Raw genomic sequence first — 22079 nt, 5'->3', positions numbered from 1 at the left:
TTTTCATAACAATGTTAGATAAATTAAAACAACTAATGTGTAAGAGATACAATGGTAAAAGTTTGTAAAAATATGAAGTACATTTTCATAATCTTAAAACTCAAGAGGAATCATATTTAAATGATTTCCACTTAACCATCATTGGCCTGGCAATGCTAGACTCAATGAGCATAATCATTGATTCTGGACTAAACCATGAGCCAAACGTTTGAATCTTTTGTGACTTGCAAATGAAAACATCCACTAAACCACATCCGAAATTGATCAGAGTCGAATGACGAGCATTCTGATCGCTTCTCAAAACAAAAGAAACCAACCTAAGAATAATCAGAAGGTTGATCTAACACATAAATAGATCCTATATTTGAGCCAAGAATGATCAGAAGGTTAACCTACACGGCCTGAACATCAAAAAGGAAATCTCATCTGCTATCAGAACCGAGAGAAGCTATAGATGCAGTTCAGTTCTCCACATGCACCCAACAACCTTTTTGGGAGCAGGATCATTTGGACCCTTGTCTCGCTGGCCAGATGTGAAATAAAACCAGCCATTCCAGTAGCCGACCAAGGTGGTCTTGATGCGGAAAGGCATCCTTCCCAACACTGACCATTCCTGCATATTTAAGAAGAGAAACTTGATGATCAGAAATGCTTAATCCCAACAAATATAAGTTACTATGTACCAAGCTTGCCAACAAACTAAGTGTTGAAATGAATCATCTTTTCTGGATTTCCAAATTTACAAACATTTTCATATTTTACTCAAGTTCCTCTGCATCTTCTTCCTTTAGATTGTTCTCTTTTTAATTTTTAGTCCTCGACTTCTCAAACTGGTAGGACTGGTACTTCCCCTCTCGAACCAGATGCAGTCAAGATGGATGGCTTTGCCCACCCTACTCATTATAGGAAGATTAGCTCTGGGTCTGGACACAATGAGTGAAGGGTCAAAAACCTTGAGGCATCTATATATATGCGAGCATGCGTGAGGCATGCTGATTCAACTTAGATAAAGATTGCCCGAGTTTAAGAAAACAAATCATGCTGATCTTACTGGCCATAGGATTCTTCATGTGTTAAAGAGTGTTACTGCTAGGATGCACACTTCCCAGGTTTGTGTGAGAGGAGACAAGTCATTCAAAGATGAATCTAAAACCAATATAATGTATTTGTGTCAGAAAGAGCAACATCAGTCCACAGATGAATTTAAATACCAAATGAATATAGATCCAACAACATAAAGAGAAAGTAGGATAAATATCAGGTGGTATACGAAGTGGTTGGTAAAATCAAGTCTTCCTAGAATCTCGGGGTTCAGGTTAGTACTAGATGGATGAACAATTAATAGAAAAGTGTATCAAGTTGTCCAACACACTCTCTTGCATTCTTTTCAAAGAAGGATTTCTTCCCATGCAATGAATACAGAAATCAAATAAAAATGATCAGGAGACTAGAGAGTCAGTATTCATCAAATAGATACCACTAACTTAAAAAAAAGGATAACATTGACAATGCAGATACTATGATGCTCCAAAAAATTAATTTCTATGTAAAGGAAAAGGATTTCTACCAATTTATCCAAATTGAACTGAAACACTTCTCCAACTGGCACCATTTTTTGGTTATAGGATGCTTTTCTGTTGTGCCTCCAACAATTATAATTGAATTGTTAACGTTAACCCATGCAAATTCTATATGAGAATCTGGTTTCAGCATGGTCAGAAGTTCCTTCCATTTCATTACATTATCAAGCGTGTAGACATCGCTGCAAACAACCTGGATAAACACAAATGAAATTTGAGGACTATGGAAATATGAATGCTAAACTAAATCAGAGTTAAGAAAGAAGCCACTATGAAGTAAATATAAAACACCATAATATAAGTGTTGCAATGCGAATATCATGTCAGTAAATTCAAGGCCAGCATTTAGGTATGATTTTGAACACAGTCCATCAAAACTTATAAAATCAAAGAACCAAGAATTATATTACATGATTCTATAATCTTTAATGCTTTGATACATTGACCCTTTAAATGGGCACTCTACATTTCTATTGATTGTGTAGGAACCCAAAATTCAGAATGGAGGAACACATAAGACACAGAATTGTATTAAGGTTAACATAAACAATCTGGTAAAGAAAACTCTCTCCACCAGCCCAAAGTCAATGCTTTCGTCAAAGCCAATGCTTTCTTCTCACAATAATACTTAGATCCCCTCTCCTCTAACTTCCCACCAACTAATAACCACACATACTCTAAAACATGCTAACATAACTGCCACAAAGATATAACTTACTTTAAAACATAAACTGCCACTATATATTAATTCTGTTCAGGTCCTTTTTGTTTATCTCCCCTGAATTATACAAGTCATGTTTTGGGCTAGTTTCCCTTGTGATCCTAACATGTTTCACCCATCATCCAACACTTAGTCCACATTTGGAACTTGGTTCCTATCATTACCACCTACTGCAGCTCTGGCCTTGTCCTCAAGACTAAGATAAGAAAATTGAGTTCTAAGAGTGAAATCATCCACCCACATTGTGTCAATCATGTTCTTGCCTTTCCATTTGACTAGCCATTGACGAATCACTTCACCATTATGAACAATGTCTCTACTAGCAATCACATATTATGATTCCACATCATCTTCTAGTGCTACCTCCAATCCATTGGGTAGATATGCTTGTACACTGTACTCTGTAATAGCTTTCTTAGAGTCGCGAATTTTGTTAGAACCTCATCCTGTTATTGTACTTGTTCTGCCCATTTCGAAAGACTGACCCAATTTCTTCTAAATTGAATTAGGCCCTGTATATGGTTGAAAACGGCCCAAACCAGAGCTACCTTGGCTGAAATTGCTCCATAACCTCTCCTTCCCTAATGTCTTTTGTGGGATCAACCCTTCCTCTAGAAATTCCACTTCAACATACTTTGCCATACGCACTAACTGCCCTCTAGACAGTGAATTCAACATTCGAACTCTTCTTCTGATATGAGGTAGTAATCCACTCATGAAATAGCCAATATATTGCTCTTCTGAAAAATGCGGAACTGAAGAAATCAACTCAAAAGCTTCAATAAATTCTTCTACATTTCCATTATATTTTAATGCTGCCAATTCTTCAAAAGGATTCTCATGTCTACGTCTTCTATAACGAGCTATGAGAGCGCGTTTAAGTTTTTCCAAGTTAGATTAACTTCGGTCTCCTTAAGAAGATTAAACCAATGAACTGTAGTGTCTTTCATACTTACATCCAACTTGACCATAACTTCATCAGAAGTATTATGGACTTCAAAATAAATCTCAACCCAAGTAATCCACACTACTGGATCCCAACCATTAAACATTGGTAATTCCACTTTCTTAACAAACATCCTCTACTCCTCCAATTGATCACATGTTCTTGAAGCTCAGATTGAGATGACTGATCAATAGAAATGGATGCCCCCTTCAATGGTGCGGCTGCAACCCTAATTCCTAAAAGAGAACCATGTTGTTGTACTTCAGACAGAAATTGTTGCATAATGCCTTTGATTTCTTCCATACTTCCTTCTTGCGTCGCCATCCTCTCTTCCAAAATATTGACCCTATCTGACATCTTTGGTATTCCTTCTAAGCATACAACCCCTCTTACATCCGACAGGTCGGACCAATATTAGGAACCCAAAATTAAGAATGGAGGAACACATAAAACATAGAATTGTATTAAGGTTAACACAAAAAATCTGGTAAAGAAAACTCTCTCCATCAGCCCAAAGCCAATGCTTTCTTCTCACAATAATACTTAGATCCCCTCCCCTCTAACTTCCCACAAATTTATAACCACACATACCCTAAAACATGCTAACATAAGTGTCACAAAGATATAACTGACTCTAAAACATAAACTGCCCCTATATATTACTTCTGTTCATACCCCTTTTTTATTTTATCCCTCCTGGAATATACAAGTCATGTTTTGGGCTTATTTCCCTCATGATGCAACATGTTTCACCCATGATCCAGCACTTGGTCCACATTTGGAACTTGGTTCCTATCAGTTGCGTAAAATTTATTTAGAAATATCCATAAATCGTGTCACACACTTAGATCCACACTCATGTTGGATCTCCTATTGAAACCAACTAACAGTTTATGATGAATTTTTTGAGGTATTGACATAAGAATGATATCTAACCTCATTTCTTCAGACACACTTGAAAATTGGTGATCCAGGTTTGACCATAAAATCACCCTCTTGACCACCAATGACAATAAGCTGATCATTGGAAACAACACAAGCCCTGGTAGAAAAAAAGGGTTAGGTTAGATGGAGGTTTGCTTCACTGTATTGATAATAACGTAACTGCAGAACAACATTTCTAATCAATGTCTTAAAGTTTGACTTGATCTGAGATCCTTGGAAACCACAAGTCTCAGGCATATATTTGAGAATAATGGTCAATGATGTGATAATTGAGAAAACAAATAATTGAAGAAGGTAGCTCGAACTGCATGGAGTATGGTCATGTTACTACAAGAACTAGTTGTCACTGTCATAAGGGGAAACAAACCATATTCAATCACCTGATAATTGGATAGCTACAGTTGCAGTTGAATATGATTCATGTGATCCGCATTTTCAAGTACAAGAAATAGTTCGATTTGAACAATATAAACAACTAAAATACAAAGTGAATCTTGAAAAACACACAGAAAACAATTCCTCATGCTTCTATCTTGCACAATATGTATCTGATTTACTATATACAAAAGGATGGTCTCATAGAGGAGGATTTTGTCTGACATGATGATCAATTTCATTTTTCTAATTTATTAGTTCTCTTCTGTGAGAGTTTCTTCCAAATCTTTGGACCATGAAGAAACAGCAGTGTTTAGGGTTAAATGCATGGTTCTCCTTTCTAATGTTTACAAGTTGCATTATCCTTGCAGTGTTTATTGGCAATGCTTACAAGTTATGTTGCTGCTTGCAATGTTGATCTTATAAACTAAGTAAAAAATGCATATCTTCCTCTCAGCTAAAGCATCACTAAAACTCAAATTAGTAGAAAGAAGATACGAATCTGATTGCAACACGTGAATATATCAGTAAAGGATGAATTGCTTATGTAGAAAATAAAAGGCACATGAAAATAAAGATATTGTATGGCTATACCAGGATGGTGATCACGACATTGAAAGTCAAGTGGAACTTCTAAAGTACAAATTCCACCACAGTGACAAAACAGGATATGTTATATAGGAGAAAGCTAAATTTTTTAAACAAATTTAGGTACTAACTTTAGATAAATGGCCCACAAACCTGTGGGGACCACCACGAGGTATAGGGATTTCACCCCGCCATTCTTTCTCCAAGGCCCTCCCATCTTTCACAGCAAGACTCCAGTGTTCTAATCCAGGTTCGTGATGATCCTCCTTGCTTCCACCCATGACATGGAGTCTGCATCTCCAGAGTTGGGTAGCTGGAGCATACCTACAGATGCTACTGTTAAAGCTTTTCTTATAATAAAGCACATAAAACCATGTTTTGAACAGAAGAAAACACCATCAAAGGTGGTGTTATTATGGTCCATCCTGAAATGATATTAATTCATGGGACTTAGAAGTATTTTTTATGTTAACCAATACTGAAAAAATTGAACATTTTAAGGTGTTATTATGGTCCATCCTGAAATGATATTAATTCATGGGACTTAGAAGTATTTTTTATGTTAACCAATACTGAAAAAATTGAACATTTTAAGAGAAAATACGAAAACATCTCAAGATTTTAGCTGAATGCATGAAGATCAATGGGATATTATAATATTAGGAAAACCTTAAACTTTTGAAAAATAAAAATTGTAGACTTAGAAAAGGACTCATCTCAACCTGAATTCCAAATGCTCATGCAATTTATATAAATATTTCGCTCTTTGAAACTACCTCTAAAGGACTCACCTAGGTACTGGCAAGTGTGGCAGATCGTGCCACTCTTTTTTCTCTGTATCCAGCACAAAATTACGAGCAGTAGGACCTCTACATTGAGGACCATATTGTCCAGTCACAACATAGATGTATCTCCCATCCGTTGCCATTCCTAGATGAGAATGAGCCATTTCTTTGGATATGTCAAATCTTCCTCCCCATGTATTATCAGTAAAATTATATATATCTACATGAGAATGGACCTGCAATAAATTGCTAGTATGAAAGCTCTTCCAAAAAATGTAGAAAACAGAAGTTATACACTTGAGAGCACAAACAATTGTTAAAATTTATCTGCCAGACTTTAAATCATTTAGTTTAGTTTTGCCTTTTTTTTTTCTTGTTGCAACAACCCAAATAGTTGGATATACAGTTTATTTGAATATTATTAATGATACATAGCCTTGCATCAAGTTCAATGGAAAAATATATTTGAGTAGTCAACCTCAAATAGTTAGTGGCTTCCTGTTGTTGTTGTTGTTATTTACAAGAAACAATTTCATGAATTAAGTTATATGTCCTTCACTGACAAGCAAGTTAACCAATATTACACTTTCAGAAAACAAACTTGTAGGATTTCTCATGTGCCTAGTACTTTAAAAGGCAAAGTGCCATAGAATACAAACCAGCAACCAACCTAGGAAATAACTGAACAACGGAGAAGTATAAAACAACTGCTTCTCTATGACATAAACTCATGTAATCAGGTCACAGAACAGAAAGTTGAAGTCCTGAACCATGTGATTAAGGAACAAATCTTGAAATGTAATCCCAGGCTCCATCACATGAAAGTAATCTTGGGTTACGCTAAACACAATAATCAATGTACTTTATTTGTGAGTTGCAATTTAAAGTCTATTTCAACTCTTAGACAAATGTCAGATAAGCAAGTAAAGTGCGGAATTATGCTCACCTTTCTATTGAAATCCAGTAACTGATTTTAATTATTACTTATTACTTCTATGAAAATGGTTAATTCTCTGAAACAGTATTCTTAGAAGTCAAGTAATAATAAACTGCTTAAGAAAAATTCCTTTAAACTAATCTAGTCCTATGTAATTTCATTATCAAGATCGTAAGATCCATCAAGAAAATTCAACGCATAAATTGTCATCAAAGTGAAAAAAAAAAAAAATATATTCGAAGTTACAAACTTAAATATACAAATTGCTCTGCCCGTGATTGCAAGGCACAAAATTGCAGGGCAAAAGATCCAAGCCAAACAAAAGATAAAAGCAACTGAAAGATGTACCTACCAATTGCAGGCTAGATTGAGAATTCTGAATGAGGAGGTGCATGTAACCTCCCTTATTTGGAAAGCTATATCAAGGAGAGGGAACCCCACCCCATATTTCCTTTCAGAAACATTGTAGTAGCGTTTAGTAAGATGCGACGTTACTTGCTCAGTGTTACCCACCAATCATCTGGTGTCAGGAGACGACCCTTTAAAGATCCTTGTGAACAGAGCTGGTTTACCAAATGCTTGATTCACTTAATGGTTAATACTGCTTGAACATAATACTCATATCATAAAAGGCCGTGAAAGGACAGGCATTGGCAGATTTCTTGGGAGCACATCTTCTACTAGAACACTTCAAATTGCAAGAAGAATTGCCTGACAAAGCAGTATACTGCACTGAAGTCCTATCAGGACCCATATAAAAAAAGCTTGGGTGATGTATTTTGACTAAGCCTCAAGAACAAATGAGAAAGGGCATCCAACATGTGAATAGGGGTCAGAATCGTTATTAATACTCCTGAAGCAACATGATCCCTTATTCAATGACTCATAATACACAGTTTTGATCATGGCGATGGAACTAGTTTGTGACATTGAAGTTCACATAGTATTTTTATTTTTATTTTTTGAACAAAAATCAATCTGATTTATTTTGTATCCTTCGATAGATGAGAAAATAAGTCCTATGGGATCAACAAACGTATGGGAATCAAAATCAAATAAAGAAAAAAGAAAAAAACATATATATATTTTTAAAGTATAACCAGTCAATGTCATTAAAACCAGAAGATCATTTTCCAGATAGGGTGTTCATATATATCTTTTGCCATATGATATTTTAAAACTTAGAATTCAACTAGACGTAAGAGACTAAATCTATAGAAACATGTAAAAATAAATGTTGATATCGAAGTCCATTATAAAACAGAACATGAGGGGCATGTAAAGTGTAAGATATTTAAGATTCTCACATAGTCGATTGTACCATATCCAGCAAAGACATATAAAAGATTTTTAATTTGTATAGCTGCACCATCTAGACGTGGAACAGGTGCCTCTGCCATCTCTTCCCATGCTAACTCTGGTGTTGGCAAGTCAGCAAAAGTTGCGTTCAACGTTTTTGAATCTAATACTCTTTTATCCTTTTCCTCATCCTGCAAAAGGAAGATTCATTAGTGGAAATAGTGAGTCGTTAACCAATATACCTTGATCATTATGCAGCAATAGGCTGCTATAGGTTGATGTCTGATAAATGAAATTTTCAATCCATAAACTTCTACTCTAAATGGAATAGAAAATTGACAAAGACTACTACTAACAACCAATAAGCCCGTGTCTTACGCTATGCAAATTCAAATGAGCATATAGTCAAAGTATGTAAATTTTCTGTATGTTATTGTCGCATTCTTACGGTTCCATTTCTTTCTCACGATCTCTTTTGATCATGTAGCGAGAGGAGGGCATTAATCATCAGATACGCTACTCCTTTCCAATACATAAAGCAGCAAAATCAGTTGCCAAACAGATAGAGGATGACGTATAGAAGAAAACGCATCAAAAACCTAACGTCGACGCATCATTAACTAAAAGCACAGACTCACCGCCGACTCGGAAGCCAGATCGCCCGCACCGGGAAGTCTCTCAAGAGGTTGATCGAGGTTTCTGGACCAAACGAGCGAGGAAGATGCGGAATTTGAGTAAGCCCAGAGGGAATCCGCGACGAGGACGACCCCTGGCCGACACAGGAGAGAACCAAGACGAACCTCCCCTACTTGTTAGATCTCGCCATTGAGATCCCCGTGAAGCGAGGATGAAACCCACGTAGGGGTCTACTAGAAAGTTGTTATAGTACTAGAAAATATTTTAAGAATATAAGATAATAATAATAATAATAATAATAATAATAATAATAATATAATTAAAAATAAATGAAAAATATATGCGGCCCAATTTAAAGATCGAATGAGTAAGCTTTTGTAAACCTAAAAAAATGTTGGCGGCTTTGAGATCGAGAGCTCTTGCCTCGAGCTCTGGTCATCCCCTTCTCCATCATCATGGACCATGGAAGCTTCTAGAGTTCCTTCGTCCCATGTCTTCGTCGTCGTCGTCGTCGTCGTCCTACTCCCGCAAGCCGAGCTTATTGGAGCTGGAGGAGATCGAGAAGATCCTTGGCGAGGTGAAGGCGGACGACGTGAGGGTAATCCCCGTAAGGAACCAGTGCGATTGGACGGACTTCATGGTCGTCGCCACCGGCCGGTCCACCTGGCACGTTCGGAACATTGCCCAAGCCCTAATTCACAAGGCGGGTTTGGCCTTTCTCTCGCTTATTTTATGTTATCGCATAGTTACCTACATTTGCTGATATAGAACGGAGTCTATCGTATTTTGAAATTGATCATTGACTGTTGAATTAGTTTGAAGAACAAGATTTAAAGGCTTTTGTTATGTTGAAATCAGTTTGTTTTAGGCGATAATAGTTTCTTTTATTGAGCAAAGATTACTTCTAAACAGTCAGTACAAACATTGAAGAGACATCTAGGAGAAGTGGAGAACGTGGAAAAGTATATATAATATCTTACTGATTGTTCTGGTCATGACATACGATTAACAGTGAGAAACACTACATAAGAGCATTGCAAAGGTTTTGTGATGTATCTAGAAATATGCCCTTAGGTTTATCTTCTTGCCACGATAAATGTCCAGCCCCATTCCCCTCTGACAGCTGTTTTCCGAAAACTTTTCATGCATGTCAACTCCAGTAGGGTTTTAGCTGAGTTATCCTGGCAATTTGGCTGCACTATAGAAGCTTACCTAGCTGACATTTGCCTGGCCACTTATTATCATCCTTGTTTTCTCTAATGCCTGTAAAATGAGATGCATAGTCCAAAGATTAAGTTTGTTCGATTTCACAGAAAGTTATGCAAGAAGATTGCTTGACCTTATAGAAAAACCTAGGTGAAAAAGCTTATTCATTTTTATAAACAACTTAGAAGAGGAGTTGATTCAACAATAGACACCGTAAATAAAACTCATTAGGCCTTTCTTTGTGGTCCCAGAAGAGATAATTTGAATTTGTTGTTTCAAGTTAGCAGCCAAATAACTGTACATCGACATAATCCTGCATGCCCTTCCTTCTTAGCAAAAAGGCTCCATCAAGTTGAATGATTAGAAGTTGACCAAATTGTAAGTACCCCGGGTTAGTTTTGATATGATCAATCGAGTTAAGTTAGACTCTAGGTATTTGATGTCTTATGTCTAAGTGTACAGGGACTTAGGCATACAAGAAGTCAAGCGGAAGACGCAGTGAGTGAGAAGGATGACATGGGGAAGCGAGTCGAGAGGCTCGGTGCATCCAAAGGACGAGGAGCTGTGGAAGAGTACACCGGTGGAGGAAGAAGGGCATGCATGGCGCATTCGAGGGACGAGAAGTTAGGAGGAAGTCTGTTCGAGGAGAAGGCCGAAATTGAGTTTGGATGAGCTCAACTCTTAATAGCCGAAGCATTACCCAAGCGAGTGCAAGGAAAATAATGATTAATGCTGAGATTGATCATTCAGATGTATAGAGCTCAAGATGTCTCAAATTGGACGAGGCGCCTCAGATGTCCAACAGAGCATCTGCTGCAGAAGAGACTTGAGGCGCCTGCGTTGACTAGAGGCACCTCGGATGAATATGCGCGTCAATTCAGTTGGAGACGCCTTCAATGAAGCATAACGTTGTGTCGCGAATAAGAAGTGGGAATCCACGTCAACAACAACCGAGGCATCTCCGGTGAACTGAGGCAACTCCGATACTGCCAAATTAGTTTTTTGATCATTGAGTGGATAACATTTTATCCACTTGGAGGGCTTCCAACTGTTTGAGGCACCTCAAACGGTCACATCAGTGAAACGGTCATTTTGATTGTTGAGCTATAAATAAAGTCTTGAAGCCAGTTGTAAAAGAAACACTTGTTCTTAAACTTCAGTATTCATTTCTTGTACGTTCAACTGTTGTAAGGGACTATTTTGCCTCTGATCTTGATCGAAGGAGTTCTTTTTAGTAACATTTTTACTGTCTTGGATTAACAACCACTTAAGTTGTAACCAACTAAATTATGTCTCTTACTCTATTTTTTATGCTTATATTTTATTTGATTTAATTTGTGTGTCCTTGCTAAGTTAGAAAGCAAGAAAAATTAAATTTTGATTGCAGGTTGTCTATTCATCTCCTCTAGCTGGTTCACCCAATCCAACACAAATTAAATTAGTGCTCCATTTCCTAAATGATTCTGAATGGCACATAAGCAATCAAATGTGCAGGTCAAATATTGGAGTAAATCCATTGCTTATGTGGCCATAAGTGGACTCTTTGTTCCATATGTGACCATAAGTGAACTTTGTGATTCTGATGCGGCCATAAGTGGACTTTGGATTCTCATGGCCAAAGGTGGACTTCATCCTTCACAGCATTAGTTTATATGATTGGCTTAGCGGCTTAGGCAAAGACCTTTTAAAACAATCATTTCCAGTTTCAGTGTAGTTGATTTGCCAATGAAGATGTAATTGTCCTTTTTCTTTCACGGATGTCTCCTGTGGTGTATATTGTGTTGGATCATTCATAAAACTTTACATCAAATTTGAAGCAAACACAATTTCACAATGCAAATCGAGTACCTAATATTCCTTTGAGAAATGCTTATATCTGGCATTAACATTTTGTAATTCTGAAACCTGAAGGAAACTGGTTGTTGATAGATATTTAAAATATAATTATCTTTTATTCATGCCATGTTTGCTATATCTTCTAACAAGTAAATAAAGTTAACAAAGTTGAACATTAGAATTGTTTATTTACATCTAATTGTTGATATGATATTAAACTTTCTCCGTTTGCTGACAAACTTATCTTTTCTGCATCATACTTTCTACAGATAAAACAAAAGCAAAAGAATGCTGAACGATTAATGCTTCCAAGTGTACAAGGACATGGAGGAGGAAAGTGGATTGTGATTGATTCTGGTAAGCTGTACTCATTAGTTTAATCTACATTTCGCTTCCTTAGTTCCTTATCTTAATTTTTGTCACTTAAATCGAGTGTAGAAGATTATCCATTATATTAGGCTCGTGACTACTAGATAAACTAAGTCTCTAAACCCATCTGTTTTAGTTATCACACACCATAATTTCTTATTGTCCAGGTAGCATTATAATTCACGCCCTCGAGGAGAAGGCAAGAACTTACTACAATATTGAGCATCTTTGGACCACTGAGATGATTCCAGGAGGACCAAATCAGGTGATGTTGTCTCTCTTTATCATGCTTATTACTAGACTGCGCCGCAGTTTCTTTCAGAAATTTCTACAATTTTAATGTTTTTCTTGTTTTTTTTCATGTCTCAAAACGCTATGTTTGGTTCATTTAGCAATTTTTGGCAAAGTTGTTGGATATAGCAAAATATTCTTAAATCAAAAATTAAAATCATATTTGAATTCCTTGCACTTGTAGTAACACAAATATGGCCTTATTTGTTTTTATTGTGATCTATTTTGGTTCATAAATTGCTAGATGGGCCAAATACATTTTAATCTTAAAAAGTAAAACCAGATTTGAATTGAATTCCTCAAATTTCTAAGGACAAAAGTATGGTCTTATTTTTTCATTTGGAATTCACTTCGTCCATAAAAAAAAATAATAAATCAATGCTATTTGATTGGGGTATTTAGGGAAGAAAAAGAAAGAAGGTGAGAGAAGGGCACCTTTTAGTCAAAAATTGTAGGCGCCCTATGAAAACAAAAATTAAGGGGTTTTTTTTTTGTTTTGCGGGAAATCTTCTGTAGACATAATTATGAAGAACAACGATTGTCATGGGCTTGTACATGTGCCATGGTAAAAAATAGCTTCATATACAAGAACATCGAATTAGTTTGTTGGAATTATGGCAGATTCAGCCGTAAAAGGTCATCACTTTTACACTATCGACCACAGTAAAATCTTAACCAATCAAATTGTATGAATGCTAAACAAATAAACTGATTTGCAAGATCAGATATGGTCCTTTCTCCTGAAATAGTAGATTGCAAAGAAATAAATCTGATTGTGTTTTGGTGTCAACTTGAAACGCTCTACGTATGGCTTTTCATTAACATTAATTGCAGCCCTTGTTCAAAAGCAAAAAATATCAGGTACACTTGCTGAGTCCTACATGATTGGTTGGGCTACCTTGGAGCATTTGCCCTATGCCAGGAAGATGGCCCATGGGCATCATGTGTAGATTAGGTCTCGTAAATATAGACATGATACAGAGCATGTCACTGGTTTTGGTATAAAGTTTGTCAGCGCAGGAGAATTCATATATTGATTTCTTGATTCTAAGAATATATCTGCTCGTTTTTTAGGCTTGTTTGTAGTCAAATTATATCTGATATTACCTTGACTTGTAGGACCTTTTGTTATTATATATCCAATGATTTACTTTTAAATTTACCAAGTTCAATTTTTTATTTATTATCAAATTATTTTTAGAAAATTTTAGGCTCAGTAGAATAAAGATAGAATATATAGAATTTAAATTTAACAATATTATAATAAGACAATTGTTAAGATAAGAGATGACGAGTTGTTCGAAATCGAGAATTTTAGATATTTAGGATCACTTTTGTAAAATGATGGAGGGATTGAGAGAGGTCTTACATAGAATGCAAGCAAGATAGTTGAAATGAAGGAGAACATCGGATGTTTTATGTGACTACTTATAAAACTTAAAGGAAAATTTTATAAAATCACAGTTAAATCTTACTATGTTATATGGAGTTGAATGTTAGGCTATGACTCGAGTACATGAGCAGAAGATGAGAGTTCCAGAGATAAGGATATTAAAGTGGATGTGTGGACATGCGAGAATTAATAGAATAAAAAATGAGAGCATGAGAGAAAAAGTCGAAGTTGCATCTATTGAGATAAACTCAGAGAGACGCGTTTAGGATGGTACATGCATATACTTAGACGACCAATAAATGCTCCAATTAGGCAATGTTAAACTATGACAAACACACGTATCAAATTAGGAAGAGGAAGACCAAAAAAAAACTTAATTAGCAACAATAAAACAAGATAAAGTTTATTAACGATCAATAAATGCTACAGTTAGGTAATGTGAAACTATGACAAACACATGTATCAAATGAGGAAGAGGAAGATCAAAAAAGACTTTGTTAGCAATAATAAAATAAGATAAAATTTATTTAAGTATAGATGATGATATAGTAGGAGATAGAGTTTAATGACGTAAAGGAATCCATATAGCCGATCCCACCTAATGGGATAAGGCTTGATTTGATCTTGTTGTTGCATCAATTTTTTTTTTTTTAGACATTCATTCCTCATGGTTTTTTTGTATTATCAATTTTTTTTCAAGCTAATTTCTCTGCAGGATTTGGAGAATTCCTTGGTAAAGATTCGGCGGAGAAACAAATCAATGAAGCCAATGAAGAGCGTTGAATGATCAACCGATTCGAATCTGTATGGCTTTTATTTCTGCTTGACGAAACAAATCCTTTTGCAATCTCAAGATCACTTACTATAAAACCTTCATGCTGTATGCTGCGTTACCATGTACTGAATGTGCAAAAGGCTTGCTAGTATTATTTTACTTGCCAAGGAGTGATCATGCCCTTACAAGAACTGTAATCTGGCTGCCTGAAATTATATAAGACGTTATTGTTTTTTTTTTATTAAATATAAGTTCTTTGTGTATGATACACAAAAATATATATATCTGCTAAGATAGATTTGCATTCTAAATATTTCATCTTCAAGTAGAATGAAAATGCTATTTGATGCGGTGATAAGGGGGCTCATCTTGGGAGAGGTCTTCATCATAATGAAGGTCAAAATTAAGGCGGTCAACACCCCCTTTCGCAGGCCGAGCGGGCGAGTGGCTCGTCCGATCGAGATATGAAAGACTCTATCCAACTTCATCACTAGTTTGACCACTAGTTGATCTAAGACGCTCAAGACAGGGATGAAAGTCAAGTGTTTGCAGAAGCAGGTCGAGCGACTATCTCACTCGGCTCTACATCAATGATCAGAATCAGCAGAGAAGAAGTATAGCTGAGTAGACCATGCATGAACAACGGTAATACAATCGAGCGGTCATCTCGCTCGGCCAAGGTGCATGTATAGGAACCAGACAGTGGAAGTATCGGCCAAGCGGCTACTCTGCTCGGTCAAATAATAGATTCAACAGCTAGACAACGAAGACTCCAGTCGAGCGGGCACCCTGTTTGGTCCCGCATCGAATGACACTGTGACAAGGAACTCTCAGCTGAGCGACCATCCCGTTCGGCTGAGCAACAGACACCAAGGGATATCCTTCAACATCTTTTTGGGAGTTAGTGCCGCCGATGGACGGTATGGTCAAGCAGACGATCATACGACGGAAGTTTCCAATTCACTTTAGAGATATATTCGGCTCGTTAAGGTATTGTGTCAGGGACACTTACTGACATGACTATTCACGGAAGGTTTGGGACAATGCTCCCGCTTTAAGAAGCGTGCACACACGCTACAGAAATCCTATATAAAGGGGGGGTCCAGGCATCGCGTGGAGGTATGCTTTTCTCGTGATCTCTACAGTTACGCTACAATTTTCGTTGTTTCTTCTTACTTCGTCGGAGGTAGACTTGAGCATCGGAGGGTCATCGCCGGGATCCCTTCCATGGCTCGACACTGACGCTTTTTGTGTTGCAGGCGAAACAAAGTCCCTCGGAGGTCAGCAGGAGCGTCACGTCCCCAGCATCCACTTCCTCGACTTTCGGATAGGATCACTATTTAATTATTTATTTAAGAAAATTCTTCAATTTTTCTCCTCATTTTCCCCTTCCAACTAAACAATTATCATTCTCTCTCTTTTCATAAGTTATTTGGGTCAGATGGATGGTTTTATTTTTTGCTCCAATAAATTTTTTGGATGTGGGAAATTTTTCATGATTTATTTTTTTCAGATTGCATGAGGCAGTAATCTAACTTTTTAAATCGATTACTTTTAATTTTGATAATTATCTATCTAATTATATAAAAAATTTATCGGTCACTAACCTAAATAAAAAAAAATTGCTAATGAAGATCGATTCAAATAGCTTTAGTTCCGTGATAATCGAATTATTGATGGTAGGGTGTTACCAATGAAAATTTATACGAATTGAACCGGTCACCTTGATTAGTGCGATGGTTTGAGTTTGATATCTACAATTTTTTTTTATTTATTTAACCTTTTGAAAACGAAAGAAAAAAACGGTTACGAAAATAGGTCACGTCACGCATGGAAGAAGAAAGGCGAGTTAAAGTGGGCTCGAACGGTCCACTGACCTTCCTGTTAGATGAGAATCCAATCAATCGGCAGGAGCAACCTGTCGGGCTGCAATTGGCGGAAGTGAGATAGCAGATCTAATCTTTGTCAGCAGGGACCACGTGTTCGATGGCGCGAGGTTTAATTGATTGGACATGAGCGTTGATACCTTTCGTGCTATAAATAGCTATTATCTTTTTATCTTTGACAGTTCGTATATTTATAAATATTTATTTTATATAAAAGAATAAAAACGACTGGTAGACGCGCGGCTGATTTGATTTCCCCCCTTTAAACGGCATTCTAAGATTTGTATAGACTAAGCATACACAAATTCAAAAAATATAACTTATTTAGAGCGAATCGAACTATTAAATAAATATTTCTATACGCTACTTTAAAGGATATTTCCTTTGCATAAATCAAATCTATGCAATGATGAATCAATTGGTATGGAATGACATTCTTGATATATCTCATCACAATCTTGTTTGGGCTCCACTTGCCGGCAACACTAAACCTTAAATTTCATTTTAAATGCTTCACCTACACCTAATTTGATAGGTTTGGTTGAACCCAAATTGACGACAACTCTTCGTGCATGATCAACTACTCAACCAGTCCCCATTCACCAGCTCGAACTTTCCACCCAAATTAGTTTTCTGATCACTATCCATTAGAAACCTTGATCACCTTTTATTAAAAGTGTGAAATTGGTGAATAGTTTGTTGAAGTTTTTAAAAATAGTTTGATGAATAAATTTATAAGAGCATGTGAATGTGAAAGCCAATCATAAAATCATTATTTACCACTGAAATATTCTAATGGTTTTTTAAAAAGAATTTTATGGTGAAAATTAGGAAATTAATGACATGAGTGGATTTACGTGAGGGTTATGGGTATAATGATGCCCTGATATTATTATTATTATTATTATTTTGATTTTTTTAAAAAAATTATTGTGTTTTTCAAAAGTAATGTTAAAGAAGTTAAAAATGATGATGGTGATGCTTATGATTTGTACCTTGTTTATTTCACTGTAAAAATATTATTAAAGGAATTAAATGTATTTAAATTAATCCTTAGAATGTCGTTTGAACTTTTAAAAAGATTATTAAAAACAATTCTAATTTTAAATTTTAAAATGAAATAATATTATATAGATTATATTTTTTTAGTACGAAGATAAATTTAAAAAAACTCATAAAACACCCATCTAAATGACCAATAGTTTTTAGATCACTCTTCAGTAGCGAAAAAAATCTCTCTTTTTAATTGATTTGTAAAGGAATTATTATGATTCAATAATATTAATATGATAAAATAAGGATATATATATATATATCACTTTTTCACTTGCCTCACTAAACTATCTGACAAATCTCATCAACTCACCAATCATATAGGAGGTAGCTTCCACGTTTCCGCCAGTTCATCCAACTGCCAGGCGAGTAGAATGTGGGTAGACGATCATTCCCTAGACATTCAACAAGGAAGCACCCTTAAAGATTCTGGTAAAACGTCTATCATTTGCGTCCTCCGATGCCCACGTCGCCTTTTGCCGGCCACGCGTCCCCTGTCTGTTACTCTCACACGATTCTTTTACCATAAAAGGCTACCCGTCCATCCTTATCCCGGACCCAAATAGCAACAGATAATCCACAGTGCCACGGACCCCCCACCCCCCAGGATTCCGGTTCGCTCCCCCTCGGCCAGTCTCCTTCCTCCACGTTTGCCATTGTTCTCAGCTTTCCCACGTGCTCCGTCGCCCCCTCCCACCGCCACCTGCCCTCGCCAATGGCAGCCCGAGACGGACTCCGCGATACGTGCGGAAGCGGACGCGCGTCCGATTCCCTGGGCAGTATTTAAACCCCTCGCTCACCGACTCCGACAACGAGTCAGAACAGGCTGCAGCGGAGTTATTCACGAGCAGCGGAAATCGATTCGGCCGATCGGAGGGCGGAGATGGAGCGAAGGGGCGGTTGCTGCATCGACGTGTACGGCAGAGGAGACGCCGCGGCGGCGTGGAGGATGGGGCGGATCATGCTCAGGTTCCGCCCGATCGCCCCCAAGCCGGTCGTTGATTCGTCTTGGGCCGCCTCGGCCGCCACCGCGGCGGCGTCCTCCGTCGGAAGGAAGACGACGAGGCGGAAGGGCTCTGGCGGTTACCGAGGGAGGAAGGCGAGGAAGGTGGAGACGTTGCGATCCTCGTCGTCGAAGGATGATCCAGCCTTGTCTTCGCCAGCGGCGAGGACCTCGCCGTCGACGATCGTGACGCTGCCGCTGATGCCAGAGATACCGGAGAGAAAGGACGACAGGGCGGCGGAACGGCGGTGTCTTGGATCTGGACAACCGCTCGCCACCGCATCGACGCCGGCGTGGATGGACCGAGTGCGGGCGGACGAGACGGCGGGGTTCGCTTGGCCGGCGACGGCAGTGGGGTCTTACTCTTGGGTGACGGTGGAGTGCGTGGTGGACATGTGGAAGGAGGAGGAGGTCTCGTGGCGGAGCGACGAGGCGGTGTGGGCAGCGCTGACAGCGGACGACTGCCCTGGGTTCGTGTCCGACGTGTGGGACAGAGTCACTTGGACGAACGAGGCATACCGGAGGATGGTGGCCGGCATGCCTCTGGAAGGCCGGGGGACAGAGGAAGACGTGTGGGTCGGGCTGATGACTAAGGGTGCGGTGCCGGCGGAGGCGTCCCGGGCGTTCACTTGCAGGGTAAGGGTGCACTACTCGAGGCGCCCGGGGAGGGGGAAGGGGGCCAGCTGTTCGTCATCGCCGGCGGCGCCATGCGACGTCTGGAGGCTGGCCGACGGCGGGAGCGCTTGGAGGCTGGACTTGAAGGCGGCGTTAAGCCTCAGCCTCTAGCAAGCAGGAATTAAGAAGGCGCCACACCGTCGGCCTGTAAATATAAAATGTGCAAGTAAATACACGGATTGTCTTTCTTATTCTTATGTGTGCTGTAGAAGATTGCTGCCAAGCTTTCTCTTGTGCTTGTTTAGATTATCCCGCTCCCATACTGTTTTTGCTTACTTTTTTTTGAAAAAAAAATAAAAGAGCAGGAAAAAATATCCTCAGGCACAAATTCGACACTTCTCATTTAGACGATTATAAGAACATTAAGTTCTAAAACCTAAGAAGAAGAATGTGGCATTTTTTCAAAGAAACAATTTCCCCTTTGTTCCCGACTTTGTCCTAATTCCCTTTTTGCTTTGGTCTCAAGTCTTTATTCTTTTTCTTTATTCCCTTTCTTTATTCTTTTCCGTCTTTCTAAATAATACTATCATGAAGAGTCTCTGGGATGGTTTAATCTACAGACCCACACAACATTATGGACGTTTGTGCTTTGGACGCCCACGCAGTCCCTTGGAGCTTCACAAGTCAACATAGAACTGATACGAATAATCAAACGATGATCGATGCACGATTAAATCAATGAAAAAAAAAATCAAAGGTTGTAATGATATATTGTTAGAAAGGACAAACTTCAAAAAAACGTATACGAACATAATGTACAAATTGGAAGAGATGAGAACGATGGTAACTATCTACACTATCGTTGCAATCATATGTATACTCTCACAATAACTAAAGTTTAAATGCCCAAAAAGGATCAAATAAAATTCTAGAATATGGCTGCAGCAAAACACGGATACATCATAATTTGGCAAAAGGTCATACGCACCCCAATAAAATTGTTACGGATACACCATAATAATCCTCGATTCGAACGATCCAATAGATTTGTCATCGAAAATAGAAATAAACAAATAAAAAAGACCAACTCAATCACTGGTGGTCAAGAAGAGCACAATCGGGGAATAAAGAATGGGGTATAGATTGGACAGAAAAATATTCGATGACGAATTTCAGTTATCTATGAGAACAATCAGGATGTCAATGCAATCGCAAAAATGTAATAGTGGGATCAGACCTAGTTTGGCTTATTTGCTAAATAATTAACACAACGAATCAATAAAACATGAGAACATACTAATTTACTCATGTATACAATTTATATATTTTTCTATTTAGTTCCATATAGTTTAGGTTTTGGATTATGTATGCTCTCTGTCCCCCGTGTCCCACTCGTCGCCATAGACCATCGTCAGCGGCCTCCGACATCCGGCCTCCGTTCCGATCAACACTATAACCCTTAGGGAAGGTGAACCCAAGGGGATCATTATCGTCACAATCGGCGCCGGAATCCTACCGGATTTGAGCAAATTTTCCTTCACTGTCGATCTGAGCCCCTCTCAGATCCGGTCGGATTCCAACGCCGATCGTGCCAATGACGACCCCCCTCGGGTTCACCTTTCTCAAGGATTATAGTGCTGATCGGGACAGTGACCGGAAGCCACCAGCGATGGGCTGGGATGACGAGTGGGACACGGGGATAGGCAATTTGGGAGATAGAGGATCCGGTTTCGTATGCTCTCACCCCTGCCTACATGGATGAAATGCTAAACAGAATTATGATGTTTGGAATTGAAATTTGATTTACTTTTCTCAGGGGAAGACTGGATGGCAGCCATCAACTGTCTGCAAAGTGAACATATCAAAGCAACTTCAGCATATTCTCAAAAAACAATTGTGAACAAGAAATGTTGAATGCATAATTCATTTTAAAGACAAAGATGCAGTCTACTAGCCAGAAGAATAAATTCTATTTGAATTGGATCTGAAATAACTCAAGTAAAAATAAAATTAATAAAAAGAGGTTCCATTTGGAGAGCACTTCAACTGGCATCAAAGGTTGTATAGCAGTTTCCATAAACTAAAACCAAGCAAAGAACAAGAGGAATTATTGCTCTCGCTGACAAAATTAACTTAGATTGCATCCAAAAAAAAAAAATCCTTAATCTAATTTTGCTGCCTCAAAGACCAGTGAAGGATAAAAATCTCAAGGCAATAAATGATATCATTTTACTGCAAAATATTTATCTCGTAAATTAAGCTAGTGGGATAAAACTTGGTTATTATTGTCATTATCATCTGAAATATTTTCCTGTCACACCAATGGGCTATGATATATAACACCAATTGTAGAAACGTTACTGCCTCAAAGAACAATGGAGAAGATGCCTTAAGCCAAAATTATCTGGGTGCAGCAAAAATATCTTCCCATCAATTAATACCTTGATTTATAAGTTATAATGTAAAAATAAAATAATATTACAAAACAACAACAAATGTGAAATCAATTGAGAAAAATGAGGCGCACAAAGTAATACAAAAAATCAATCTTACTCATAATATCAATGGAATGACTGTCAATCATAGATTGTCAATATTAATGGCAAATTAGAAGGGGAGCCTTGGCGCAAAGATAAAGTTGTTACTTTATGACCAAAAAGATCACGGGTTCGAATCCTGGAAACAACCTCTTGCAAAAAAGCAGGGTAAGGCTGCGTACAATGGATCCTTCCCTGGGACCCCGCATAGAGGGAGCTTCATGCATCGGACTGCCTTTTTTTAATGGCAAATTAGTTTTAGATATACACATACGTCAAACTTGCTAGCAAAGCCAATTGAGT

The 22079-nt window shown here is 38.0% G+C and overlaps 3 protein-coding genes across 5 annotated transcripts; 2 read left to right on the top strand and 1 right to left on the bottom strand.

The window, feature by feature from the left end:
- LOC122048933 (kelch repeat-containing protein At3g27220-like) lies at positions 1–9043 on the bottom strand. Of its 3 annotated transcripts, XR_006130750.1 has the most exons (7): positions 8815–9043; positions 8185–8367; positions 5947–6176; positions 5287–5479; positions 1568–1773; positions 1052–1146; positions 620–923 (listed from the first exon to the last, which is right to left on the bottom strand). XR_006130750.1 is itself a non-coding variant. In XM_042610445.1 (6 exons), the coding sequence occupies exons 2-6, from the start codon at positions 8275–8277 to the stop codon at positions 433–435; spliced, it is 903 nt and encodes a 300-aa protein (XP_042466379.1). In that variant the 5' UTR covers positions 8278–8367; positions 8815–9042; the 3' UTR covers positions 1–432. The 3 variants fall into 3 exon arrangements, 2 of the variants coding, with proteins under 2 accessions (XP_042466379.1, XP_042466385.1); XM_042610445.1 differs by lacking the exons at positions 620–923; positions 1052–1146 and adding an exon at positions 1–613 and having other exon boundaries at positions 8815–9042; XM_042610451.1 differs by having other exon boundaries at positions 620–1146.
- A 129-nt stretch (positions 9044–9172) lies between these two features.
- LOC122048924 (protein Iojap-related, mitochondrial-like) lies at positions 9173–14962 on the top strand. Its single transcript, XM_042610438.1, has 4 exons — positions 9173–9515; positions 12124–12211; positions 12391–12488; positions 14623–14962. The coding sequence occupies exons 1-4, from the start codon at positions 9204–9206 to the stop codon at positions 14692–14694; spliced, it is 570 nt and encodes a 189-aa protein (XP_042466372.1). The 5' UTR covers positions 9173–9203; the 3' UTR covers positions 14695–14962.
- Positions 14963–18504: 3542 nt separating this feature from the next.
- On the top strand, positions 18505–19410 carry LOC122024610. The gene has a single exon (XM_042583297.1). It carries the CDS (start codon positions 18505–18507, stop codon positions 19408–19410), a length of 906 nt encoding a protein of 301 aa, XP_042439231.1.
- Positions 19411–22079: the final 2669 nt, after the last annotated feature.

The sequence above is a fragment of the Zingiber officinale genome, chromosome 1B, assembly GCF_018446385.1.
Source record: "Zingiber officinale cultivar Zhangliang chromosome 1B, Zo_v1.1, whole genome shotgun sequence".
NCBI lineage: Eukaryota > Viridiplantae > Streptophyta > Magnoliopsida > Zingiberales > Zingiberaceae > Zingiber > Zingiber officinale.
Note: the sequence above shows the minus strand (reverse complement) of the source record. Positions and strands in the feature narration are given on the sequence as shown.